This window comes from Bombina bombina, chromosome 3, assembly GCF_027579735.1.
Source record: "Bombina bombina isolate aBomBom1 chromosome 3, aBomBom1.pri, whole genome shotgun sequence".
Classification (NCBI taxonomy): domain Eukaryota; kingdom Metazoa; phylum Chordata; class Amphibia; order Anura; family Bombinatoridae; genus Bombina; species Bombina bombina.
The window spans coordinates 1,129,876,643-1,129,901,038 of NC_069501.1; the positions used below are offsets into that span (position 1 = coordinate 1,129,876,643).

The 24,396-nt window shown below is 41.0% G+C and overlaps 1 protein-coding gene across 1 annotated transcript in view; it reads right to left on the bottom strand.

Moving 5' to 3' along the window:
• Positions 1 to 24,396, bottom strand: part of NUP58 (nucleoporin 58) — a 258,626-nt gene that overhangs the window by 195,244 nt on the left and 38,986 nt on the right. Inside the window, exons 6-7 of the mRNA XM_053708500.1 lie at positions 19,299 to 19,323; positions 9,751 to 9,816 (exon numbers count right to left, since the gene is read on the bottom strand). Coding sequence (XP_053564475.1) covers positions 9,751 to 9,816; positions 19,299 to 19,323 — 91 coding nt within the window. The remainder of the gene's footprint in view (positions 1 to 9,750; positions 9,817 to 19,298; positions 19,324 to 24,396) is intronic.

Consider the following 24,396-nt stretch of genomic DNA (forward strand, 5'->3'; position numbering starts at 1 on the left):
AAAAAAGGCAGAAAGAAGAATGTTAACTAGCGCACTGCCAAATAAAGCCCAATGCTATAACTCCATCTTGAAGACACAAAACATTCATGTGAGTTGGTAGTGCAGAAAGGAAATTTGTAATTTGACAGGAGCCAGCTAGCACTAAAGGAACGTGGTCGGGAAATTTGTAATGTGAAAAGAGCTGATGCGCACTAAAGGAGCACACTTGCAATAATAAACTGTCCTTATATAATTCAATTATTTTTTACAGTTTGCAAAAAAATTACACGAAGAAGCCAGCACACTTTGCCGTAGCACCAACGTAAAAAATATTTACTTTAAATAAAAAAAGTATTATATCTTAAAAACATTAAATAATTTCCCTAAAAAATAAATAAATTATGCTTATCTGATAAATTCTTTTCTTTCCTTGGGATGGAGAATCCACAAATCCATTCTATTTACTAGTGGGAATTCAACTCCTGGCCAGCAGGAGGCGGCAAAAAACACCCAAGCAGAGCTGTTAAGTGTCACTCCCATTACCCATAATCCCCAGTCATTCGGCCGAAGGAAAATGGAAAAGATGATGACACAAGGGTTTATAGGTGCCTGAGGTTTATACAAAAAAAGCCATCTTAAATCAAATAAAAGGTAGGGTCGCTGACTTCATACCAAGGAAAGAAAATGTATGCTTACCTGATAAATTCTTTTGTTTTCTTTCCAATTGGCATGGAGAGTCCATGAATCCATTTTAATTACTAGTGGGAACCAATACCCAAGCTAGAGGGCACAGAATGGAAGGGAGGGAGAGCAAGAGCGGACCTAAACAGAAGGCACCACCGCTTGAAGAACTTTTCTCCAAACTAAGCCTCAGCCGAGGCAAAAGTACTAATTTGTAGAATTTGGAAAAGGAATGCAATTTAGACCAAGTGGCTGCCTTGCAGATTTTTTCCACAGATGCTTCATTTTTGAAGGCGCAGGAAGAAGAGACAGCCCTAGTGGAATGAGCCGTAATTCTCTCAGGAGGCTGTTGTCCAGCTGTCTTATAAGCTAACCGGAAAACACTACTCAACCAGAGAGAAAGAAGTAGAAGTGGCCTTCTGACCCTTACATTTACCAGAGAAAACAATGAACAGGGCAGTTGGTTGCCGAAAATCTTTAGTCGCTTGAAGGTAAAAAATTTTAGAGCATGCACAACATCCAGGTTATGCAACAGGCGCTTCTTCTGAGAAGGATTAGGACAAAAAGGAGGAACAACAAATTTCCTGTTGATATTGCGATTTGATACTACCTTGGGAAGAAATCCCAACTTAGTACAAAGAAACACCTTATCTGCATGAAAAATAAGGTAAGGTGAATTACACTGCAGAGCTAAAAGTTCGGAAACTCTGCGAGCAGGAAAAATAGCAAGGAGAAACAAAACTTTTCAAAATAACACTTAATATCAACTGTATGCCTAGGCTCAAAAGGAGCCAGTTGCAAAACTAAGAACAAGGTTAAGACTCCATGGAGGAGCAACAGGTTTAAACACAGGCGTGATTTTGACCAAGGTCTGAACAAAAAACTAAACATCTGGCAGATCTGCCAGACATTTGTGTAAGAGAATAGACAGAGCAGCAATCTGACCCTTCAGCTGGCTAAAGTTAAACTCAGACTTCAGACACACTCAGTGCTATTATAATCATATACAAACCCTCAGAGAAACACAATATGAAGTGCATATTTACTTAAACCTGCTCGTGGCGTGGTGCGCTCTTAGAGGAATCAATAAAATGGCGGCGCCAGCCATTCTGAGGTAAAGGCGTGAAATGCAAATACCGACAGAATAACAAAATCACAATGCCGGCCATTTTATTCATTTCCCTGACTGTAGAGTATAAGCCTCCGAACATGGGGAAAACCAAAACGAACCGTTCAGTCCGTGAAAATGGTGCGCATTGCGATCGCCTAAAAACCAATTCTCTAAAACCAGTCAGCGGTAGAAACCTCTCATCTAGAAGGAGAAGCCGCCGCTGCATGAGATAATAATGGCGCGCATTATAATGCAGTCAGCGGTAGCCTCCTGAAAACTACTGAAGCCGGAGGTGCCGCTGCTGCAAAAGAGGAACATACCAGTTGTAGGAGCTAGAGTGAAGATGCTCCATTATTATAAGGATCCACACAATCATATATAAAAAATAAAATTAAAAAAAAAACTGCCATTCTTAACAAAGTTAACCAACTATGAGGGCAGTTGAGTATTCTAACTTATATCCAAGTGAAACAACCAAACATATAATAAGTGAACCAGAGCCTATTTATGCCGGTAGATCCAAGCTGCTCTTAACTGATTTCCCCAGCTGGGGATTTAACTAAGGTTCCCAGATCCAACTATGAGGGCAATGGAGGTGCCAACTGGTCACCTTTAAAAGTCCCCCCTTTCCCTGATCACAGGAAAATCATACCCGTCAAGGGAAGGGTCTAAATAATGCTATAAAACGGACTTATACTCCAGGGTCTTCTGCTGCCGACAGTAACCTGGAAAGAAAACAGAGTAAGCAACCCTGGTTTTCTATATAGCGGTAGCATAAAGGTTGGAAGTTGTCAAAAGACTACCTCGTCGTCTTCCAACTGCTAAAAGCCACCATTACTTCTTCAGACACCATCGTCGCACATCCTCCCGATGATAGAGGCAAAGAATGACTGAGGATTATGGGTAATGGGAGTGTCAATTAACAGCTCTGCTGGGGTGTTCTTTGCCTCCTCCTGCTGGCCAGGAGTTGTAATTAGAATGGATTTGTGGACTCTCCATGCCAATTGGAAAGAAAAAGGAGGTTCAGACAATCTCTAATGCCCTCAAAATGTATTCCTACAGTATTTCTAGACTAAAATGTATTGTCTAGAGGAAATGTAATCATGTCTGTATAGTAAATTGTCCCCTGGCTATCATGTACCAGTTAATAAACCTGCTGGCTATGTGAGTGCATGAAAATGTCCTCAATTACCTGAAGATGCACCCACTCTCCACTGTGGTTACTAGCTGCAGAACGACTGCGTCCAGTAAAGAGCCCATCCAGTGCTGTGAATGTCACAGCAGAGGCTCTATAAAAGGAGTATATCAACGACCCAACAGGAGGAGGATAAGACTTGTGACTAACTCCTTTACTGGAAGTGATTATGTCACTGCCATATACTGCAATTTTCCCTCTGTCTTTCAGTAGCAGCTCTCTGAGGGGAAGATAGGCCTCAGATCGGTCTGTGGTACCCTCTTTACGAAGAAAGGTGGGAGGGATTAAGTACGCTTGGAGTTTTGGGAATCTTTGAATCTCAGGAGTAATGATTTGTGGACTCTCACCAACTCATGAAAAAAAAAAAATCAAGTCTACTATTTAGAAAAGAGAAAGAAAATTTATGCTTACCTGATAAATGTATTTCTTTTTTGACACAATGAGTCCACAGATCATCTTAATTACTAAAGGAATATTCACCTCCTGGTCAGCAGGAGGCGGCAAAGAGCACCACAGCAGAGCTGTTAAATAGCTCCTCCCTTCCCTTCCACTCCAGTCATTCGACTGAAGTTAAGGAAAGAAAGGAAAAGCCACGGTGCATAGGTGTCTGAAGTTTAAATAACTAGCAACCTGTCTTACAAGAACAGGGCGGGTCGTGGACTCATCGTGCAAAAAAAAATTTTTTTATCGTGTAAGAATACATTTTCTTTTTTAAGACACGATGAGTCCACGGATCATCTTAATTACTAATGGGATCCAATACCCAAGCTAGAGTACACAGATGATAAGGGAGGGACAAGACAGGGCACCTAAACGGAAGGCACCACTGCTTGAAGAACCTTTCTCCCAAAAGCGGCCTCAGCCGAGACAAGTGTCAAATTTGTAGAATTTTGAAAAAGTGTCCAGAGAGGACCAAGTTGCAGCCTTGCAAATCTACTCCACAGAAGCTTCATTTTTGAATGCCCATGAGGAAGCAACAGCCCTCTTGGAATGAGCCGTAACCTTCTTGGGAGGCTGCTGTCCAGCAGTCTCATATGCAAAACGTATGATACTCTTCAGCCAAAAAGAAAGAGCAGTAGCTGTAGCTTTCTGTCCCTTACGTTTTCCTGAGAAAATCACAAACAAAGAAGAAGACTGAAGAAAGTCCTTAGTCGCCTGCAGGTAAAACTTTAAAGCACGGACCACATCCAAATTGTGCATTAGTCGTTCCTTCTGAGAAGAAGGATTAGGACACAAAGAAGGAACAACAATCTCCTGATTAAAGTTCCGATTAGAAACAAGCTTAGGAAGAAATCCTAGTTTTGTATGTAAAACCACCTTATCTGAATGGAAAATAAGGTAAGGAGACTCATACTGCAATGCCGAGAGCTCTGATACTCTACGAGCAGAAGAAATAGCAACAAGAAATAAAACTTTCCAAGACAACTTAATATCTAAGGAATGTATAGGCTCAAACAGAGCCCCCTTGAAGAAACCTTGAGAACTAAATTAAGACTACATGGAAGAGTAAATGGTTTGAAGACAGGCCTGATCCTGACCAAGGCCTGACAAAATGATTGTACATCTGGGATATTCGCCAGACGTTTGTGTAACAAAATAGATAAGGCCGAGATTAGACCCTTTAGGGAACTTGTCGATAAACCCTTCTACAAACCTTCTTGGAGAAAGGACAAAATTCTAGGAATCCTACTTCTACTCCATGAGTAGCCCTTGGATTCACACCAATAGAGATATTTACGCCAAATCTTATGGTAAATCTTTCTAGTTACAGGCTTACGAGCCTGAATCATGGTCTCTATGACCGAGTCAGAAAACCCCCACTTGGATAAAATTAAGCCTTCAATCTCCAGGCAATCAGCTTCAGAGAAACTAGATTTGGGTGAAGGAAGGGCCCTTGAATCAGAAGGTCCTTCCTTAACGGAAATCTCCAAGGCAGCAGAGATGACATCTCCACCAGATCTGCATACCAAATCCTGCGAGGCCAGGCCGGTGCTATGAGGATCACTGAGTCCCTCTCCTGCTTGACTCGAGCAATTACCCAAGGAAGAAGAGCAATCGGAGGAAATAGATATGCTAGACTGAAGTTCCAAGGAACCGCCAGAGCATCTATCAGTACCGCCTGGGGGTCCCTGGACCTCGACCCGTATCTTGGGAGCTTGGCATTCTGTCAGAGTGCCATGAGATCCAATTCCGGCCGACCCCACTTGAGAATCAGGTTGGAGAACACTTCCGGATGGAGCTCCCACTCCCCCAGATGAAAGGTCTGCCTGCTCAAGAAATCCACCTCCCAGTTGTCCACCCCTGGGATGTGGATCGCCTATAGGCAACAAGAGTGGGTCTCCGCCCACTGGATTATTTTGGTTACCTCTGTCATCGCTAAGAAACTCCTCGTTCCTCCCTGATGATTGATGTAAGCCACTGAAGTTATGTTGTCCGACTGGAACCTGATAAACTGGACCGTGGCTAACTGAGGCCAGGCCAGGAGAGCATTGTAGATCGCTCTCAGTTCCAGAATGTTTATAGGAAGAATAGACTGACTGAGTCAAAACTCCCTGAGCCTTTAGGGAGCCCAAGACTGCTCCCCACCCCAGAAGGCTGGCATCTGTTGTCACAATCACCCAAGATGGTTTGCGAAAGAAGGATCCCTGGGAAAGATGATCCATAGACAACCACCATTGAAGAGAGTCCCTTGTCTCCTGGTCCAGAGTTATTCGAGGAGACAAGTCTGCATAGTCTCCGTTCCATTGTCTGAGCATGCTTAACTGCAGAGGTCTGATGTGGAACCGAGCAAACGGGATGATGTCCATTGCCGCTACCATCAGCCCGATTACCTCCATACACTGAGCCACTGACCGTCTGGAAGTAGACTGAAGGAGTAGGCAAGTATCGATAATCTTTGATTTCCTAACATCTGTCAGAAAAATCTTCATAGACAGGGAGTCTATTATTGTTCCCAAGAAGGTGACCCTTGTGTCTGGAACTAGGGAACTCTTTTCCAAATTTATCTTCCACCCGTGTGTTCTCAGGAAAGATAACACTATGTCGGTGTGGGATCTTGCTTGCTGAAAAGATGGCGCCTGGACTAGAATTTCGTCCAGATAAGACGCCACTCCAATGCCCCAAGCCCAAAGGACCGCCAATAGAGACCCCAGAACCTTTGTGAAAATTCTGGGAGCAGTGGCCAGCCCGAAAGGAAGAGCCACAAACTGGAAGTGCTTGTCCTGGAAGGCAAACCTTAGGAACCTGTGATGATCCCTGTGAATTGGAACTTGTAGGTACGCGTCCTTTAAATCCACAGTTGTCATAAATTGACCCTCCTGGATTAAGGGAAGAATGGAACGAATAGTTTCCCACTTGGAGGACGGAACCCTTAGAAATTTGTTTAGACTCTTGAGGTCTAAAATTGGTCTGAAGGTTACCTCCTTTTTGGGAACCGCGAACAGATTGGAATAAAAACCCTGACCCTGTTCCAGTACTGGAACAGGAACAACCACTCCCAGGGCAGAGAGGTCTCTTACGCAATGTAAGAACGCCTCTCTCTTTGTCTGGTTTGCAGATAACCTTGAAAGTAGAAACCTGCCTCTGGGAGGAAAACTTTTGAACTCTAGTTTGTATCCCTGGGACACAATCTCTATTGCCCAGGGATCCTGAACATCCTGAACCCAAACCCGAGCGAAGAAGGAAAGTCTGCCCCCCTACAAGATCCGGTCCCGGATCGGGGGCATGCCCTTCATGCTGTCTTGGATTCAATAGCAGGCTTCTTGGACTGCTTTCCCTTAGTGCAAGATTGGTTAGGTCTCCATGCAGGTTTAGATTGTTCCGGCTTAGAGGAGGAAGAGGAAGAATTTCCTTTGAAGTTTCGAAAGGAACGAAAATTACTCTGTCGTCCTTTCTGTTTCTCTTATCTTGAGGAAGAAGATGACCCTCATCTCCAGTGATATCAGAGATAATTTCCGATAAGCCAGGTCCAAACAAGGTCTTCCCCTTGTAAGGAATAGCCAGAAGCTTAAACTTGGAAGACACATCCGCAGACCAAGGTTTCAACCATAAAGCTCTGCGGGCTAGAACAGAGAAATCTGAAATCTTAGCTCCCAGTTTAATAATTTGAAGGGAAGCATCCGTAATAAAGGCATTGGCAAGCTTCAGAGCCTTTATCCTGTCCTGGGAAATCTCAGTCCTGAGAGACTAAGACAGTGCAGCAAACCAATAGGCCAACACGCTAGTGACGGTAGCAATGCACATAGCTGGTTGCCATTGCAGACCCTGATGAACATAAATCTTCTTAAGTAGACCCTCTAACTTCTTATCCATAGGGTCCTTGAAGCACAACTATCCTCTATGGGGATAGTAGTTCTCTTGGCTAAGGTGGAAACGGCCCCTTCCACCTTAGGAACTGTTTGCCAAGCCTCCTTAAAAGAGTCAGCTATGGGAAACATCTTCTTGAAAATAGGAGAGGGAGAAAAGGGAATGCCTGGTCTCTCCCATTCTTTAGTAATAATCTCCGAAGCTCTCTTTGGAACTGGAAATACGTTTGAGTAAGAAGGAACCTCAAAGTATCTGTCCAATTTACTAGACTTCTCAGGGATAACCACAACTGTGGAGTCACAGTCATCCAAAGTAACCAAAACCTCCCTAAGCAATAGGCAGAGGTGTTCTAGTTTAAATCTAAAAATTACAACCTCCGAATCAGTCAGAGGCAAAGCACTTTCTGAATCTGAGATTTCCCCCTCAGATACTACAGCAGTACCCTCCTGTTCGTGTCCTTGGGAGGGTACCTCCGAAATTGCAACAGTTGCATCAGAGCTTACTGAATGTCTGGTTTTCCTACGCTTGCCCTGCAACATTGGAAAAGCTATGTCTCTTAAAGTAACTCCAGCAGGCACTAGAGCAGAAGTGTAGGGCACTGCTTGTGTGGGCGGTAAAATTTGGGAGCTTGGGGAGAAAGCTGCGGCATACTTTGACCCTCGTCATTAGACTCCTGGACAGCATCCGCTCTTGAAAATTTTTGCTCAGAATTTTTTTTTTCCCTGTAAGCTAAGGTCCTCTCAATACATGAGGGACAGAAAGGGACAGGTGGTTCCACATTAACATCCAAACATAAGGAGCAAGTGACATCTTGCAAGGCCTCTTGATCCATGCTGTTCACTATATATGAATTAAAATCTCCAAATGAATAAAAAAAAAAAAAAATTACAGAAAAAAATGTTACTGTGCCTTTAAATTTAAAACGGTAAATTTTTTACCCAGCTATGTCATAAACTATATATGAATTAAAGACTTCAAATGAATAAAAAAAAATTACAGAAAAAAAACGTTACTGTGGCTTTAAACTTAAAACGGTAACTTTTTTACCCAGTTATGCCATATAATATAGTTGTACTTAGACACCCTTACACCTCAGCAACTCTGCTGAGGCGCCTACCTGCCAAACAGATTTACTATCCCCTCTTTTGTGGATCGATCCGTTATCTCAGCGACACCATCCTGAACAAAAAAAAACACTAGAACCGCCTGCTTATATTTGTAAACAAACATGCGGTTCTAATGAAAATGCTCCTCAGTTGCTTCTGACAAGGTAGATGAGTCTCAGAAACTACGCAGATACAGGAAGCACGCAAACTCGATAGCCCCGCCCATTGTGGGCGTTACTGATCTATGTCTCCCAAACGGAAACGTTGGGAAAATTAAAACCACCAAAAATCTTTCAAAATGAGCTTAACTCCCAGACCCAGTGCCTGCAATTATGGCTGTTGAAATACTCCCTATATAAAGAGAGTTTAATGTCCCAAACATAAAGAGCCCCTGTCAATTGAGCCTTATATGTTTAAGTTTATTGAATAATAAAGTGCCCACTCTTTTTCTCTGAGATTTTATCTTGTCCCCAGAATAAAAGGTAGCACTTACCATACCTCTGCCTGACAGCCAAGGCAGCTCACAGGCTTGAGAGGTCCTATCCCTCACATCGACCTGTGGAGAAATAAAAGTCTTAATAAATCTACCTCAGGCTATAGAAGATAGGGAAGCATCCTAATATGGGAGGCGCAGTGAGAATTATGTCCCACAAGTTCCCATTGCTTTAAAGCCACCAAAGCTCTACTGAAGAGACTGATATGGACTACAGCTACACCCCAGGACAAAGCAGCACAATCTTGAACTACTTTAAAAATAATAAACTCTTGATTGAAGAACCTAATCTAACACCTCACTTTACCACTTCCTATCACTAACGTATGCAAAGAGGATGACTGGGGTGGGAGGGAAGGGAGGAGCTATTTAACAGCTCTGCTGTGGTTCTCTTTGCCACCTCCTGCTGACCAGGAGGTGAATATCCCATAAGTAATTAAGATGATCCGTGGACTCATCGTGTCTTAAAAAAGAAATTAAAATGATTGACACAGTTATCCATTAATAAATAAACCATACTGCTTAGGGCTAAGAAATAAAAAATACAGCAAAAATACAGCATTGAGGCTCTGAGCGTGTCTCTGAGTTAAGACAGCATGCTTATCATAGACTCAAGCCATCCATTTAAGGGAGAAGTTTCACTCATTTTTATCTTTCAACTAAATAGAGTGAAATTTGTCAAAATGTATACTGCAGGGTGCACAGTACACTTAACATCCTTATCAGGAAAGGTAAGCGATGAAGAAAATGTATGCAATAAATAGCTGCACATGTAGCCAACAATACCAACATAAAATGTTAGGCTGTGCATGGCGAAATTACTCTATTTTATACCTAACAGAAAAAAAAAACTAAAAATGATGTGAACACGAATACTTACTGGAAGTTTTCTACATCATGACATATTAACTGATGAAGGTTTTCATCCTTAAGTGCTTTGCTATCCCTGTGAGACAAAAAATAAATATTATTAGCAGAAAATAAAGCACCAAATATATAACACATTCAATACATTTTCTTTGCATACAGATAAACAGCTAGAAAACAATACTTCAAAGGTTTAAAGATATGGGGGAAACTGTAATTGATGATTTTGATAACATGCCTTGTTGGAATTACCCTATGCTACGTTAGGCAAATATTAATTGTTCTGTTGCGAGTCTACTCCGGTGGAAATATGAGATAGTTGCTTTGACATATTTCTGTTCAGAAGATGGAATAGTATAATGTTCAGAAGATGTGTTTCTTTCCACTACAGACTTATTCTAGATTCCTGTGTCTAGTTGATCAGAACATGCGAGGGGTCACTGATTTGGGACTTCAGAGCTGTGTGGAAAATAATAAAAAAGATACGAAAAGATTGACCTTTACGACTACTTACAGCCCCACTATAAGCAAGATAGGCGTAAGCCTGGATCAACATTGGCACATTATTAAGAGTGATCCTACCCTCCCATTTGTTGAGTTGGATCATCCCAGAGTGGGCTACAAAAGAAATAAAAAAACTCAAGGACGCTCTTATGATGACTGATCCGGCTCACTGCTACACTCCATCTAATTGGCTACAGCGGAATAAGAAAAAACATAATTTATGTAAGAACTTACCTGATAAATTCATTTCTTTCATATTAGCAAGAGTCCATGAGCTAGTGACGTATGGGATATACATTCCTACCAGGAGGGGCAAAGTTTCCCAAACCTCAAAATGCCTATAAATACACCCCTCACCACACCCACAATTCAGTTTAACGAATAGCCAAGAAGTGGGGTGATAAAAAGTGCGAAAAGCATATAAAATAAGGAATTGGAATAATTGTGCTTTATACAAAATCATAACCACCACAAAAAAAGGGCGGGCCTCATGGACTCTTGCTAATATGAAAGAAATGAATTTATCAGGTAAGTTCTTACATAAATTATGTTTTCTTTCATGTAATTAGCAAGAGTCCATGAGCTAGTGACGTATGGGATAATGATTACCCAAGATGTGGATCTTTCCACACAAGAGTCACTAGAGAGGGAGGGATAAAATAAAGACAGCCAATTCCTGCTGAAAATAATCCACACCCAAAATAAAGTTTAACGAAAAACATAAGCAGAAGATTCAAACTGAAACCGCTGCCTGAAGTACTTTTCTACCAAAAACTGCTTCAGAAGAAGAAAATACAACAAAATGGTAGAATTTAGTAAAAGTATGCAAAGAGGACCAAGTTGCTGCTTTGCAAATCTGATCAACCGAAGCTTCATTCCTAAACGCCCAGGAAGTAGAAACTGACCTAGTAGAATGAGCTGTAATTCTCTGAGGCGGAGTTTTACCCGACTCAACATAGGCAAGATGAATTAAAGATTTCAACCAAGATGCCAAAGAAATGGCAGAAGCTTTCTGGCCTTTTCTAGAACCGGAAAAGATAACAAATAGACTAGAAGTCTTTCTGAAAGATTTAGTAGCTTCAACATAATATTTCAAAGCTCTAACAACATCCAAAGAATGCAACGATTTCTCCTTAGAATTCTTAGGATTAGGACATAATGAAGGAACCACAATTTCTCTACTAATGTTGTTGGAATTCACAACTTTAGGTAAAAATTCAAAAGAAGTTCGCAACACCGCCTTATCCTGATGAAAAATCAGAAAAGGAGACTCACAAGAAAGAGCAGATAATTCAGAAACTCTTCTGGCAGAAAAGATGGCCAAAAGGAACAAAACTTTCCAAGAAAGTAATTTAATGTCCAATGAATGCATAGGTTCAAACGGAGGAGCTTGAAGAGCCCCCAGAACCAAATTCAAACTCCAAGGAGGAGAAATTGACTTAATGACAGGTTTTATACGAACCAAAGCTTGTACAAAACAATGAATATCAGGAAGAATAGCAATCTTTCTGTGAAAAAGAACAGAAAGAGCAGAGATTTGTCCTTTCAAGGAACTTGCGGACAAACCTTTATCTAAACCATCCTGAAGAAACTGTAAAATTCTCGGAATTCTAAAAGAATGCCAAGAAAAATGATGACAAATACACCAAGAAATATAAGTCTTCCAGACTCTATAATATATCTCTCTAGATACAGATTTACGAGCCTGTAACATAGTATTAATCACAGCGTCAGAGAAACCTCTTTGACGAAGAATCAAGCGTTCAATCTCCATACCTTTAAATTTAAGGATTTCAGATCCTGATGGAAAAAAAGGACCTTGTGACAGAAGGTCTGGTCTTAACGAAGAGTCCACGGTTGGCAAGAGGCCATCCGGACAAGATCCGCATACCAAAACCTGTGAGGCCATGCCGGAGCTACCAGCAGAACAAACGAGCATTCCTTCAGAATCTTGGAGATTACTCTTGGAAGAAGAACTAGAGGCGGAAAGATATAGGCAGGATGATACTTCCAAGGAAGTGATAATGCATCCACTGCCTCCGCCTGAGGATCCCGGGATCTGGACAGATACCTGGGAAGTTTCTTGTTTAGATGGGACGCCATCAAATCTATTTCTGGAAGTTCCCACATTTGAACGATCTGAAGAAATACCTCTGGGTGAAGAGACCATTCGCCCGGATGCAACGTTTGGCGACTGAGATAATCCGCTTCCCAATTGTCTACACCTGGGATATGAACCGCAGAGATTAGACAGGAGCTGGATTCCGCCCAAACCAAAATTCGAGATACTTCTTTCATAGCCAGAGGACTGTGAGTTCCTCCTTGATTATTGATGTATGCCACAGTTGTGACATTGTCTGTCTGAAAACAAATGAACGATTCTCTCTTCAGAAGAGGCCAAAACTGAAGAGCTCTGAAAATTGCACGGAGTTCCAAAATATTGATCGGTAATCTCACCTCCTGAGATTCCCAAACTCCTTGTGCCGTCAGAGATACCCACACAGCTCCCCAACCTGTGAGACTTGCATCTGTTGAAATTACAGTCCAGGTCGGAAGCACAAAAGAAGCCCCCTGAATTAAACGATGGTGATCTGTCCACCACGTTAGAGAGTGTCGAACAATCGGTTTTAAAGATATTAATTGAGATATCTTTGTGTAATCCTTGCACCATTGATTCAGCATACAAAGCTGAAGAGGTCGCATGTGAAAACGAGCAAAGGGGATCGCGTCCGATGCAGCAGTCATAAGACCTAGAATTTCCATGCATAAGGCTACCGAAGGGAATGATTGTGACTAAAACTGATGGCAGCTTGTCGAAACCTTCAGACGCCTCTTGTCTGTTAAAGACAGAGTCATGGACACTGAATCTATTTGGAAACCCAGAAAGGTTACCCTTGTCTGAGGAATCAATGAACTTTTTGGTAAATTGATCCTCCAACCATGATCTTGAAAAAACAACACAAGTCGATTCGTATGAAATTCTGCTAAATGTAAAGACTGAGCAAGTACCAAGATATCGTCCAAATAAGGAAATACCACAATACCCTGTTCTCTGATTACAGACAGAAGGGCACCGAGAACCTTTGTAAAAATTCTTGGAGCTGTAGCAAGGCCAAACGGCAGAGCCACAAACTGGTAATGCTTGTCCAGAAAAGAGAATCTCAGGAACCGATAATGATCCGGAGGAATCGGAATATGCAGATATGCATCCTGTAAATCTATTGTGGACATATAATTCCCTTGCTGAACAAAAGGCAAGATAGTCCTTACAGTTACCATCTTGAACGTTGGTATCCTTACATAACGATTCAATATTTTTAGATCCAGAACTGGTCTGAAGGAATTCTCCTTCTTTGGTACAATGAAGAGATTTGAATAAAACCCCATCCCCTGTTCCTGAACTGGAACTGGCATAATTACTCCAGTCAACTCTAGATCTGAAACACAATTCAGAAATGCTTGAGCTTTTACTGGATTTACTGGGACACGGGAAAGAAAAAATCTCTTTGCAGGAGGTCTCATCTTGAAACCAATTCTGTACCCTTCTGAAACAATGTTCTGAATCCAAAGATTGTGAACAGAATTGATCCAAATTTCTTTGAAAAAACGTAACCTGCCCCCTACCAGCTGAGCTGGAATGAGGGCCGCACCTTCATGTGGACTTAGAAGCAGGCTTTGCCTTTCTGGCTGGCTTGGATTTATTCCAGATTGGAGATGGTTTCCAAACTGAAACTGCTCCTGAGGATGAAGGATCAGGTTTTTGTTCTTTGTTGAAACGAAAGGAACGAAAACGATTATTAGCTCTGTTTTTACCCTTAGATTTTTTATCCTGTGGTAAAAAAGTTCCTTTCCCACCAGTAACAGTTGAAATAATAGAATCCAACTGAGAACCAAATAATTTGTTACCCTGGAAAGAAATGGAAAGTAGAGTTGATTTAGAAGCCATATCAGCATTCCAAGTCTTAAGCCATAAAGCTCTTCTAGCTAAAATAGCTAGAGACATAAACCTGACATCAACTCTGATAATATCAAAGATGGCATCACAGATAAAATTATTAGCATGCTGAAGAAGAATAATAATATCATGAGAATCATGATGTGTTACTTGTTGCGCTAAGGTTTCCAACCAAAAAGTTGAAGCTGCAGCAACATCAGCCAAAGATATAGCAGGTCTAAGAAGATTACCTGAACACAGATAAGCTTTTCTTAGAAAGGATTCAATTTTCCTATCTAAAGGATCCTTAAACGAAGTACCATCTGACGTAGGAATAGTAGTACGTTTAGCAAGGGTAGAAATAGCCCCATCAACTTTAGGGATTTTGTCCCAAAATTCTAATCTGTCAGACGGCACAGGATATAATTGCTTAAAACGTTTAGAAGGAGTAAATGAATTACCCAATTTATCCCATTCTTTGGAAATTACTGCAGAAATAGCATTAGGAACAGGAAAAACTTCTGGAATAACCACAGGAGATTTAAATACCTTATCCAAACGTTTAGAATTAGTATCAAGAGGACCAGAATCCTCTATTTCTAAAGCAATTAGAACTTCTTTAAGTAAAGAACGAATAAATTCCATTTTAAATAAATATGAAGATTTATCAGCATCAACCTCTGAGACAGAATCCTCTGAACCAGAAGAGTCATCAGAATCAGAATGATGATGTTCATTTAAAAATTCATCTGTAGGGAGAGAAGTTTTAAAAGATTTTTTACGTTTACTAGAAGGAGAAATAACAGACATAGCCTTCTTTATGGATTCAGAAACAAAATCTCTTATGTTATCAGGAACATTCTGCACCTTAGATGTTGAAGGAACTGCAACAGGCAATGGTACTTTACTAAAGGAAATATTATCTGCATTAACAAGTTTGTCATGACAATCAATACAAACAACAGCTGGAGGAATAGCTACCAAAAGTTTACAGCAGATACACTTAGCTTTGGTAGATCCAGCACTAGACAGCGATTTTCCTGTAGTATCTTCCGACTCAGATGCAACGTGAGACATCTTGCAATATGTAAGAGAAAAAACAACAACATATAAAGCAAAATTGATCAAATTCCTTAAATGACAGTTTCAGGAATGGGAAAAAATGCCAAAGAACAAGCTTCTAGCAACCAGAAGCAATGAAAAATGAGACTTAAATAATGTGGAGACAAAAGAGACGCCCAAATTATTTGGCGCCTAAATGCTTTTTGGCGCCAAAAATGACGCCACATCCGGAACACCGACATTTTTGGCGCAAAATAACGTCCAAAAATGACGCAACTTCCGGCGATACGTATGACGCCGGAAACGGAAAAGAATTTTTGCGCCAAAAAAGTCCGCGCCAAGAATGACGCAATAAAATGAAGCATTTTCAGCCCCCGCGAGCCTAACAGCCCACAGGTAAAAAGAGTCAAATTTTTTTGAAGGTAAGAAAAAATGATTAAATCAAATGCATTATCCCAAATATGAAACTGACTGTCTGAAAAATAAGGAAAGTTGAACATTCTGAGTCAAGGCAAATAAATGTTTGAATACATATATTTAGAACTTTATAAACAAAGTGCCCAACCATAGCTTAGAGTGTCACAGAAAATAAGATTTACTTACCCCAGGACACTCATCTACATGTTTGTAGAAAGCCAAACCAGTACTGAAACGAGAATCAGCAGAGGTAATGGTATATATAAGAGTATATCGTCGATCTGAAAAGGGAGGTAAGAGATGAATCTCTACGACCGATAACAGAGAACCTATGAAATAGACCCCGTAGAAGGAGATCACTGCATTCAAATAGGCAATACTCTCCTCACATCCCTCTGACATTCACTGCACGCTGAGAGGAAAACCGGGCTCCAACTTGCTGCGGAGCGCATATCAACGTAGAATCTAGCACAAACTTACTTCACCACCTCCATCGGAGGCAAAGTTTGTAAAACTGAATTGTGGGTGTGGTGAGGGGTGTATTTATAGGCATTTTGAGGTTTGGGAAACTTTGCCCCTCCTGGTAGGAATGTATATCCCATACGTCACTAGCTCATGGACTCTTGCTAATTACATGAAAGAAATGGCTGTTATAGATGTACGGGCTGTACAACGTGTAGCGCTATGATACCAGGCATGACGTTCTGCCATCCCCACACCAATAGGTTAATTGTTGTTGTGGGCGTTTTTACGTCGGAAAAACGACTGACGATGCCAGGATTAGATTTGCGAATCACAGGTCAGCTATAAGGACAGCACTGAAGAGAAAGACAAGCGACCAACCTGTGGCAAGACATTTTTTTAGAGGCTGGCCACACAGTGAATGACTTGCGCTTTGTCGTAATTGATCACATTCCCCCACTGAGACGTGGAGGTGACCGGAATAAAATCCTTCTACAAACAGAAGCAAGATAGATTCACCATTTGAATACGGTGCAACCCAATGGATTAAATACTGTTGTGGATTGGCATTGTTTTTTATAAACCAATGGTCTAACGTATTTTCTGAGATGTCCGCCACTTTAATGGGATCTGCTATTCATTTTCTCTGTTACGATGAGAGCCATGGTCCATTATTAAATTGATGAGTCTCTTCACCATGTATTCTGAAGTTATGGGTGAGATTGTGCTCTGGCTTTCTTCTTATGATGCTCCTCTTTGCTTTTCTCTAACATGTGTGTGTCTCAGTATGGGGCTTATTCAAAGGGTGGTTACCATTACATATTTGTTACTTATGGGAGCTTTTTGCAATGTCATATATAACTGTTATTCCTATGGGAGCCGCCATCTGCCTGTTTGCACTTTGTCTTTTTTCGCCTTTTTAGATTTTTTGCTGTGTTTTGTTGTTTCTCTGTTGCCTTTTTTTTTTTTTTTTTTTTAATTGTAAACCCACAGTCTAGAACTATATGAGATGTGTTTCCCTTTCTTTTATTAAAGGGACATTATACACTCATTTTTTCTTTGCATAAATGTTTTGTAGATGATCTATTTATATAGCCCATAAAGTTTTTTTGAAAAATAAATGTATAGTTTTGCTTATTTTTAACTATAACATTGCTCTGATTTTCAGACTCCTAACCAAGCCCCAAAGTTTTATGTGAATACTGTCAGCTACCTTCTCCAGCTTGCTCCTGTTTGTGTAAAGGGTCTTTTCATATGCAAAAGAAGGGGGAGGGGGGAGTGTCTTATTTGCCACTTGCAGTGGGCTTTCCAGCTGCCTTTTCAACAGAGCCAAACTGACAGCTTCTAAGTAAGTTTTTAAACAGTTTTATACTGGATTTTTATATCAGTATCTGTGCATCTTATTCTTTATAGTAGTGTCTATTACATGCAGTTATATGAAAATGAGTGTATACTGTCCCTTTAACTTGAGATATTTAGGTGATTGTGCCCCCATGTAGGAAGCAGTATTGTGCTACACATTTTTTTGATGCGTTATCTTTATGCCATTGCATGAAGTGTATTGAGTAAGTAATTTGTGTTCTCATCACATTTTAGGTCCCGCACTTATCTATTTTATTGCGTCTATGTGCATATAAACTGGTTTCACTTAATATAACAGATGGGATATAGTCCACTGTAAGCTATTAGTTTTCTTAGAGAGGCACATTGGGCACTTTAACATCCGTTATTCTGTTTACTATGTAGGTATGCGTTAGCTTCACTGCAATCCTGTCATCCTCGTATGTTAAAAACAAATAACTAACGCATACCTACATAGTAAACAGAATAACGGATATGTTAAAGTGCCCAATGTGCCTCTCTAAGAAAACTAATAGCTTCACTGCAATCCTGTCATCCTCGTATGTTAAAAACAAATAACTATTCGTTTTCTCAGAGAGGTACATTGGGCACTTTAACATATCCATTATCCTATTTACTATGTAGGTATGCGTTGGTTATTTGTTTTTACCATATGAGGATGACAGGATTGAAGTGGGCGTTATTCAACCGGTATGATTATATCGGTTGTCATGGCACCCTAGCTGTGTTACCTAGGTTTCTATGGCTCTGTATACGCAGTGATGTGACGTTTCCGTCCTACGCTCCACCCCTCACTTCCGGCATTTGGGGTCGGCGCGGTTGAGGCTATGGCGGCTCCCAGACTGCAAAGTATCGATACATACAGCATACAGGATCAGGCAAATGAATGACAGCTAAGCGCCATAAATTCCATAGCTATTATATAGAGGGGTTAAACTTTGCATTGAGCCCCGCACATGTGAAATAGAACATCGTGGCTTTGTAGATGAATTCAATTATTCAAAAGCACTGTGTGAGCATGAAGCGATTGTATAGTGAAAGCCAATATTTATCAACATTGTTATATTGTTTATCCTACTGTTTGGTCATTATAGTGTATTATACAATGTCACTTTATTATCACTGATTTTTATGAAGGATTATACATCAATTATTAATCATTGCTATGTCACTATTGTTGACACTATGTTGTTTAAGGTGGTTGCCATGACTGCTGTTTGGCGGTTTTTTGGTCTCAATTGGGGGAGGGGTCACTGTTTGTTTGCTCTATAAATTGTTTGAGTTGTTATTACACTATGTCTGAGGAAGGGGATACTCTGTGTCCGAAACGTCACAGTAAAGTGTGTTTTGAAATAAGACCAGCGAGTGCAAGTTTTTGTTACCTGTATTCAATTTGTTACTAGCACCCTGGCTACCTGGCTTTTGAAAGCGAGAGTGGTCTCCTGTGTGTTATATATACACACACACAAAGATACACATACATACACACACTGGACACACAAAGGAAGAGAATAAATGGGCCAGATGCAGAGATCAGATCAACCGAATGCTTGCCGTGTGTAAAAACAGAGGTATAGGTAAGCGTGTCTGAGGGGCAGGTGGTACTCATATTGTGGTCCAACAGTACAGGCTATTTTACCCCAGAGTTTTTATTTTTAGTGAGGGGTGGAGAGCTACAATATTGCTCCTTTCTCCTGCTGCAAAATGTTACCATATACCTTACTTTGGGGAAGAAAATACATGATATTTTGAATTTCGCAGACCCTAAAAACGCATTTAGTAAAACACAATTATTAAAAAAAAAAAAAAAAAAAACTTACTCAGGTCTGGTTCCCGTTTTGTCACCTAAAAAAATAAATAAAACAAAACATTATCATATGCCAAGCGAGTGTAGCTACACACTAGTTTGTAAGGCCTACTCTGCAACACCACCAAACATAAAAACCAAAAAAAATATGACTAGAGTATGATATAAATAACAAAATATATCTGTATTTATTCATAAAAAAAACTGTTGCTTCCAGAAAGAAGTAAAAAAAAAAAACTTTGTTGTTAATGCATCTAACACACAGATTACGTGGTCAGACTGGCAATACATTTAGAACTGATAGCTTCTACTATACCATATTTAAGTGTAAATGTATTTTTATGATGCCTAATAGGAATTAAGATGTTTTAACAAAAAGTAAGGATCCCACAAATAAAAAAGAAAATTTATGCTTACCTAATAAATTTGTTTCTTTTTAGACACGATGAGTCCACGGATCATCTTCATTACTTATGGGATATTCACCTCCTGGTCAGCAGGAGGAGGCAAAGACTTATCGTGTCTAAAAAGAAACAAAATTTATCATCAGGTAAGCATAAATTTTCTTTTCTTTTTAAAGACATGAGTCCACAGATCATCTTCATTACTAATGGGATCCAATACCCAAGCTAGAGGACACAGATGATAAGGGAGGGACAAGACAGGGAACCTAAACGGAAGGCACCACTGCTTGAAGAACCTTTCTCCCAAAAGCAGCCTCAGCCGAGGCAAAAGTATCAAATTTATAGAATTTTGAAAAAGTGTGAAGAGAAGACCAAGTTGCAGCCTTGCGAATCTGTTCCACAGAAACTTCATTTTTGAATGTCCATGAGGAAGCAACAGCCCTAGTGGAATGAGCCGTAACTCTCTCAGGAGGCTGCTGTCCAGCAGTCTCATATGCAAAACAGATGATACTCTTCAGCCAAAAAGAAAGAGGTAGCCGTAGCTTTCGGACCCTTACGTTTTCCAGAGAAAATTACAAACAAAGAAGAGGACTGACACAAGTCCTTAGTTCAGAGCTTAGTCTGACTGACTACTACCCGCACTGGCTACACTTGCAGTCACGAGCCAATTAAGGAGACTACACGTGCAGTCAGGAGCCAATGTGCCGCCAAATCCGCCAATGGTAATAGTTTCAGTTCCCACTGAGCTGTGCCAATTGGTTAAGATGAACTGTGACCCACTAGGCATCAGTCACGTGTCAACCATGTGATATGTGTAGCAGGCAGGTGGAAAGTTTGAAACCAAAAAACTATTTAAAAAAAATAATTAAATTTAAAAAAATTTGTGCTGAAGCAGGGACACACCTACACACTGCTGCCGACACACTAGTGTGTCCCGACACACAGTTTGGAAAGCACTGCCTTAGTTGCTTGTAAATAAAATTTTAAAGCACGGAAGACGTTCTTTCTGAGAAGAAGAATTAGGACACAAGGAAGGAACCACAATCTCCTGATTAATGTTCCTATCTGAAACAACCTTAGGAAGAAAACCTAGTTTAGTACGTAAAACTACCTTATCTGAATGGAAAATAAGGTAAACGAAGTGTATTGCAACGCCGAAAGCTCAGACACTCTACGAGCTGAAGAAATAGCAACAAGAAATAAAACTTTCAAAGATAACAACTTAATATCTAAGGAATGCATAGGCATGACGTTATGTTGTCCGACTGGAATCTGATAAACTGGGCCAAAGCCAACTAGGGTCTTAGTTCCAGGATGTTTATAGGAAGAACAGACTCTGCCTGAGTCCACACTCCTTGAGCCTTTAGGGAACCCCAGACAGCTCCCCACCCTAGAAGGCTGGCATTTGTTGTCACAATCACCCAGGACAGTCTGCGAAAGCACGTTCCCTGGGATAGATGATCGAGAGACAACCACCATTGAAGTGAGTCCCTCGTCTCCTGTTCCAGGGTTATTCGAGGAGACAAGTCTGCATAATCTCCATTCCACTGCCTGAGCATGTTTAACTGCAGAGGCCTGAGGTGGAACCGAGCAAACGGGATGATGTCCATTGCCGCCACCATCAGTCCGATTACTTCCATGCACTGAGCCACTGTCGGCCAAGGAGTGGACTGAAGGGCTTGACAGGTATCCAGAATCTTTGATTTCCTGACTTCTGTCAGAAAAATCCTCATAGATATAGAGTCGATTAGAGTTCCCAAGAAAGTCACCCTTGTCTTCGGGATTAAGGAACTCTTTTCCAGATTTACCTTCCACCCGTGAGTTCTCAGGAAGGATAGAATAACGTCGGTATGAGCTCTTGCTTGTTGACAAGATGGCGCCTGGATTAGAATATACTCCAGATAAGGCGCCACTGCAATGCCCCACGGTCTTAGAACCGCCAGTAGAGACCCCAGAACTTTTGTGAAAATTCTGGGTGCCGTGGTCAGACCGAAAGGAAGAGCCACGAACTGAAAGTGTTTGTCCAGAAAAGCAAACCTCAGGAACCTGTGATGATCTCTGTGGATAGGAACATGTAGATATGCATCCTTTAAATCCTTTGTCGTCATAAATTGAACCTCCTGGATCAATGGAAGAATGGTACGAATAGTTTCCATCTTGAATGACGGAACTCTGAGAAACTTGTTTAGACTCTTAAGGTTTCCTCCTTTTTGGGAACCACAAACAGATTTGAATAAAAACCCTGCCCCTGTACTGGAACGGGAACAATCACTCCCAGGGAGGAGAGGTCTCTTACACAATGAAAGAACGCCTCTTTTTTTATCTGGTCTGCAGATAATCTTGAAAGAAGAAATCGTCCTCTGGGAGGAAAATTTTTGAACTCCAGTTTGTATCCCTGAAACACTATTTTTACTGCCCAGGGATCCTGAACGCCCCGAACCCAAGCCTGAACAAAGATGGAAAGTCTGCCCCCTACCAGATCCGGATCGGGGGCATGCCCTTCATGCGGTTTTGGATTCAACAGCAGGCTTCTTGGATTGTTTACCCTTGTTCAAAGACTGGTTGGGTCTCCAAGTAGGCTTAGATTGTTCTGGTTTAGAGGAGGAAGAGAAAGAATTTCCCTTGAAATTTCGAAAGGAACGAAAATTACTCTGTCGTCCTGTTTGTTTCTCTTATCCTGCGTAAGGAGATTACCCTTACCTCCAGTGATATCAGAGATAATTTCTGTCAGGCCAGGTCCAAACAAGGTCTTCCCCTTGTAAGGAATCGATAGAAGCGATGACACGTCCGCAGACCAAGGTTTTAACCTTAAGGCTCTGCGGGCAAAGATAGAAAACCCCGAACTCTTAGACGCTAATTTAGCAATTTGCAGAGAAGCGTCCGTAATAAAGGCATTAGCTAACTTCAGAGCTTTAATCCTATCTTGGATCTCCTCTAAAGAGGTCTCAGTTCTGAGAGACTCAGACAGAGCATCAAACGAATAAGCTGCTGCACTAGTGACAGTAGCAATACACGCAGCCGGCTGCAATAGCAGACCCTGGTGAACAAAAATCTTTAAGTAGACCCTCCAACTTCTTGTCCATGGGATCTTTAAAAGCACAACTATCCTCAATGGGAATAGTAGTTCGCTTGGCTAAAGTGGAAATAGCCCCTTCCACTTTAGGAACCGTTTGCCAAGCTTCCCTGATAGTGTCAACTATAGGAAACATCTTCTTGAAAATAGGAGATGGAGAGAAGGGGAATACCTGGTCTCTCCCATTCCTTGGAAACAATCTCTGAAGCCCGCTTTGGCACTGGAAAAACCTCACTGACAACATGGTTGTCTTTCCTCTTACGTTTGCCTTGTAGCATAGGAAAAGCAGACAACGCATCAGAAATTGTGGAAGACATAAGTGCAGCTATGTCTTTTAAGGCAACTCCAGCAGGCGCTAGAGCAGAAGTACAGGGCACTGTTTGTGCTGGCGTTAAAGTTTGGGACACTTGGGGAGAAAGCTGCGGCATACTCTGAATCTCATCATTAGACTCCTGAGAAGCATCCGCTTTGAAAAATTTTGCTCATGAAAAATCTTTTCCCTATAACTTAAAGCCCTCTCAATCCATGAGGGACAATCCGTGGTGGTTCCACATAGGCATCCAAACACATGGAGCAAGTAACATTTTGCACGGCTCCTATGTCCATACTAAAGCACAATAAGAAAAACAAATGTAATTTTTTTTTTATTATTTTAATATAAAACGTTACCGTCTCTTTAAGATTTTAAAAAGGTAACCTTTTTCACTATATGAGAAATATATGCTCAAAGAAAGAGACAAAAGAATCAAATTACTATCAAAAAATTTGATGACAGAAAAAAAAAAAGTTACTGTGCCTTTAAATTTTAAAGACTAAACTTTTTTACTGCAATAGAGAAAAACGTATCCCAGCAGCTAAACAAAATTAAATTCAGACACCCTTACACCTCACCTGAGGTGCCTACCTGCCAAACAGACTCACTCCCTGGTCTCAACACTTTTAGCCGTAACGATCCGGATGCTCAGGGGCACAATAGCGCTATAAACGCTTGCTTAGTCAGGAAACCATGCAGTTCTAGAGCCACAGTGTGCAGACGTCCACTTCTGTTGGCCGAGTACTGCAAAGTTAATTTAGGCAGCGTGAGAAACTATAGCCCCGCCCATCGTGGGCGTAACTCAAAAACACATTACCCGATCAGAGTAAATGTTTAACAGAAACAGAAACCACCATAAACACAAAATGAGCTAAACTCCCAGCCCCAGTGCCTGTACTTATGGTTGTCCTCCAAAACCCTCCAAATAAGAGGGATTAATGTCCCAACATAAGGAGCCCTTTGTATGAGCCTTATGTGAATTCCAGATAAAAGTTAAAGTGCCCATTTTCCTCTGAGTTTACTTCCCCAGAATAAATAAAGTTAGCACTTACCGTAAATACTGTCAGACAGCAGGACAGTCCAGCAGGTTTAAGAGGTCCTCTCCCTCCCTTAGCCCTGTGGAAAATGATAAGCCTGAGTTAAATGTGCATAGGCTATCAGGAGAAGGGCAGCATAAATGTATAGGAGGTGCAGTGAGAATTATGTCCCACCAGTTCCTATTGCTCTAAAGCCACCAAAAGCTCTACTGAAGAGACTGATATGGACTACGGCTACACCCTAGAACAAAGCAGCACAATCTTGCACTACTTTAAAATAATAA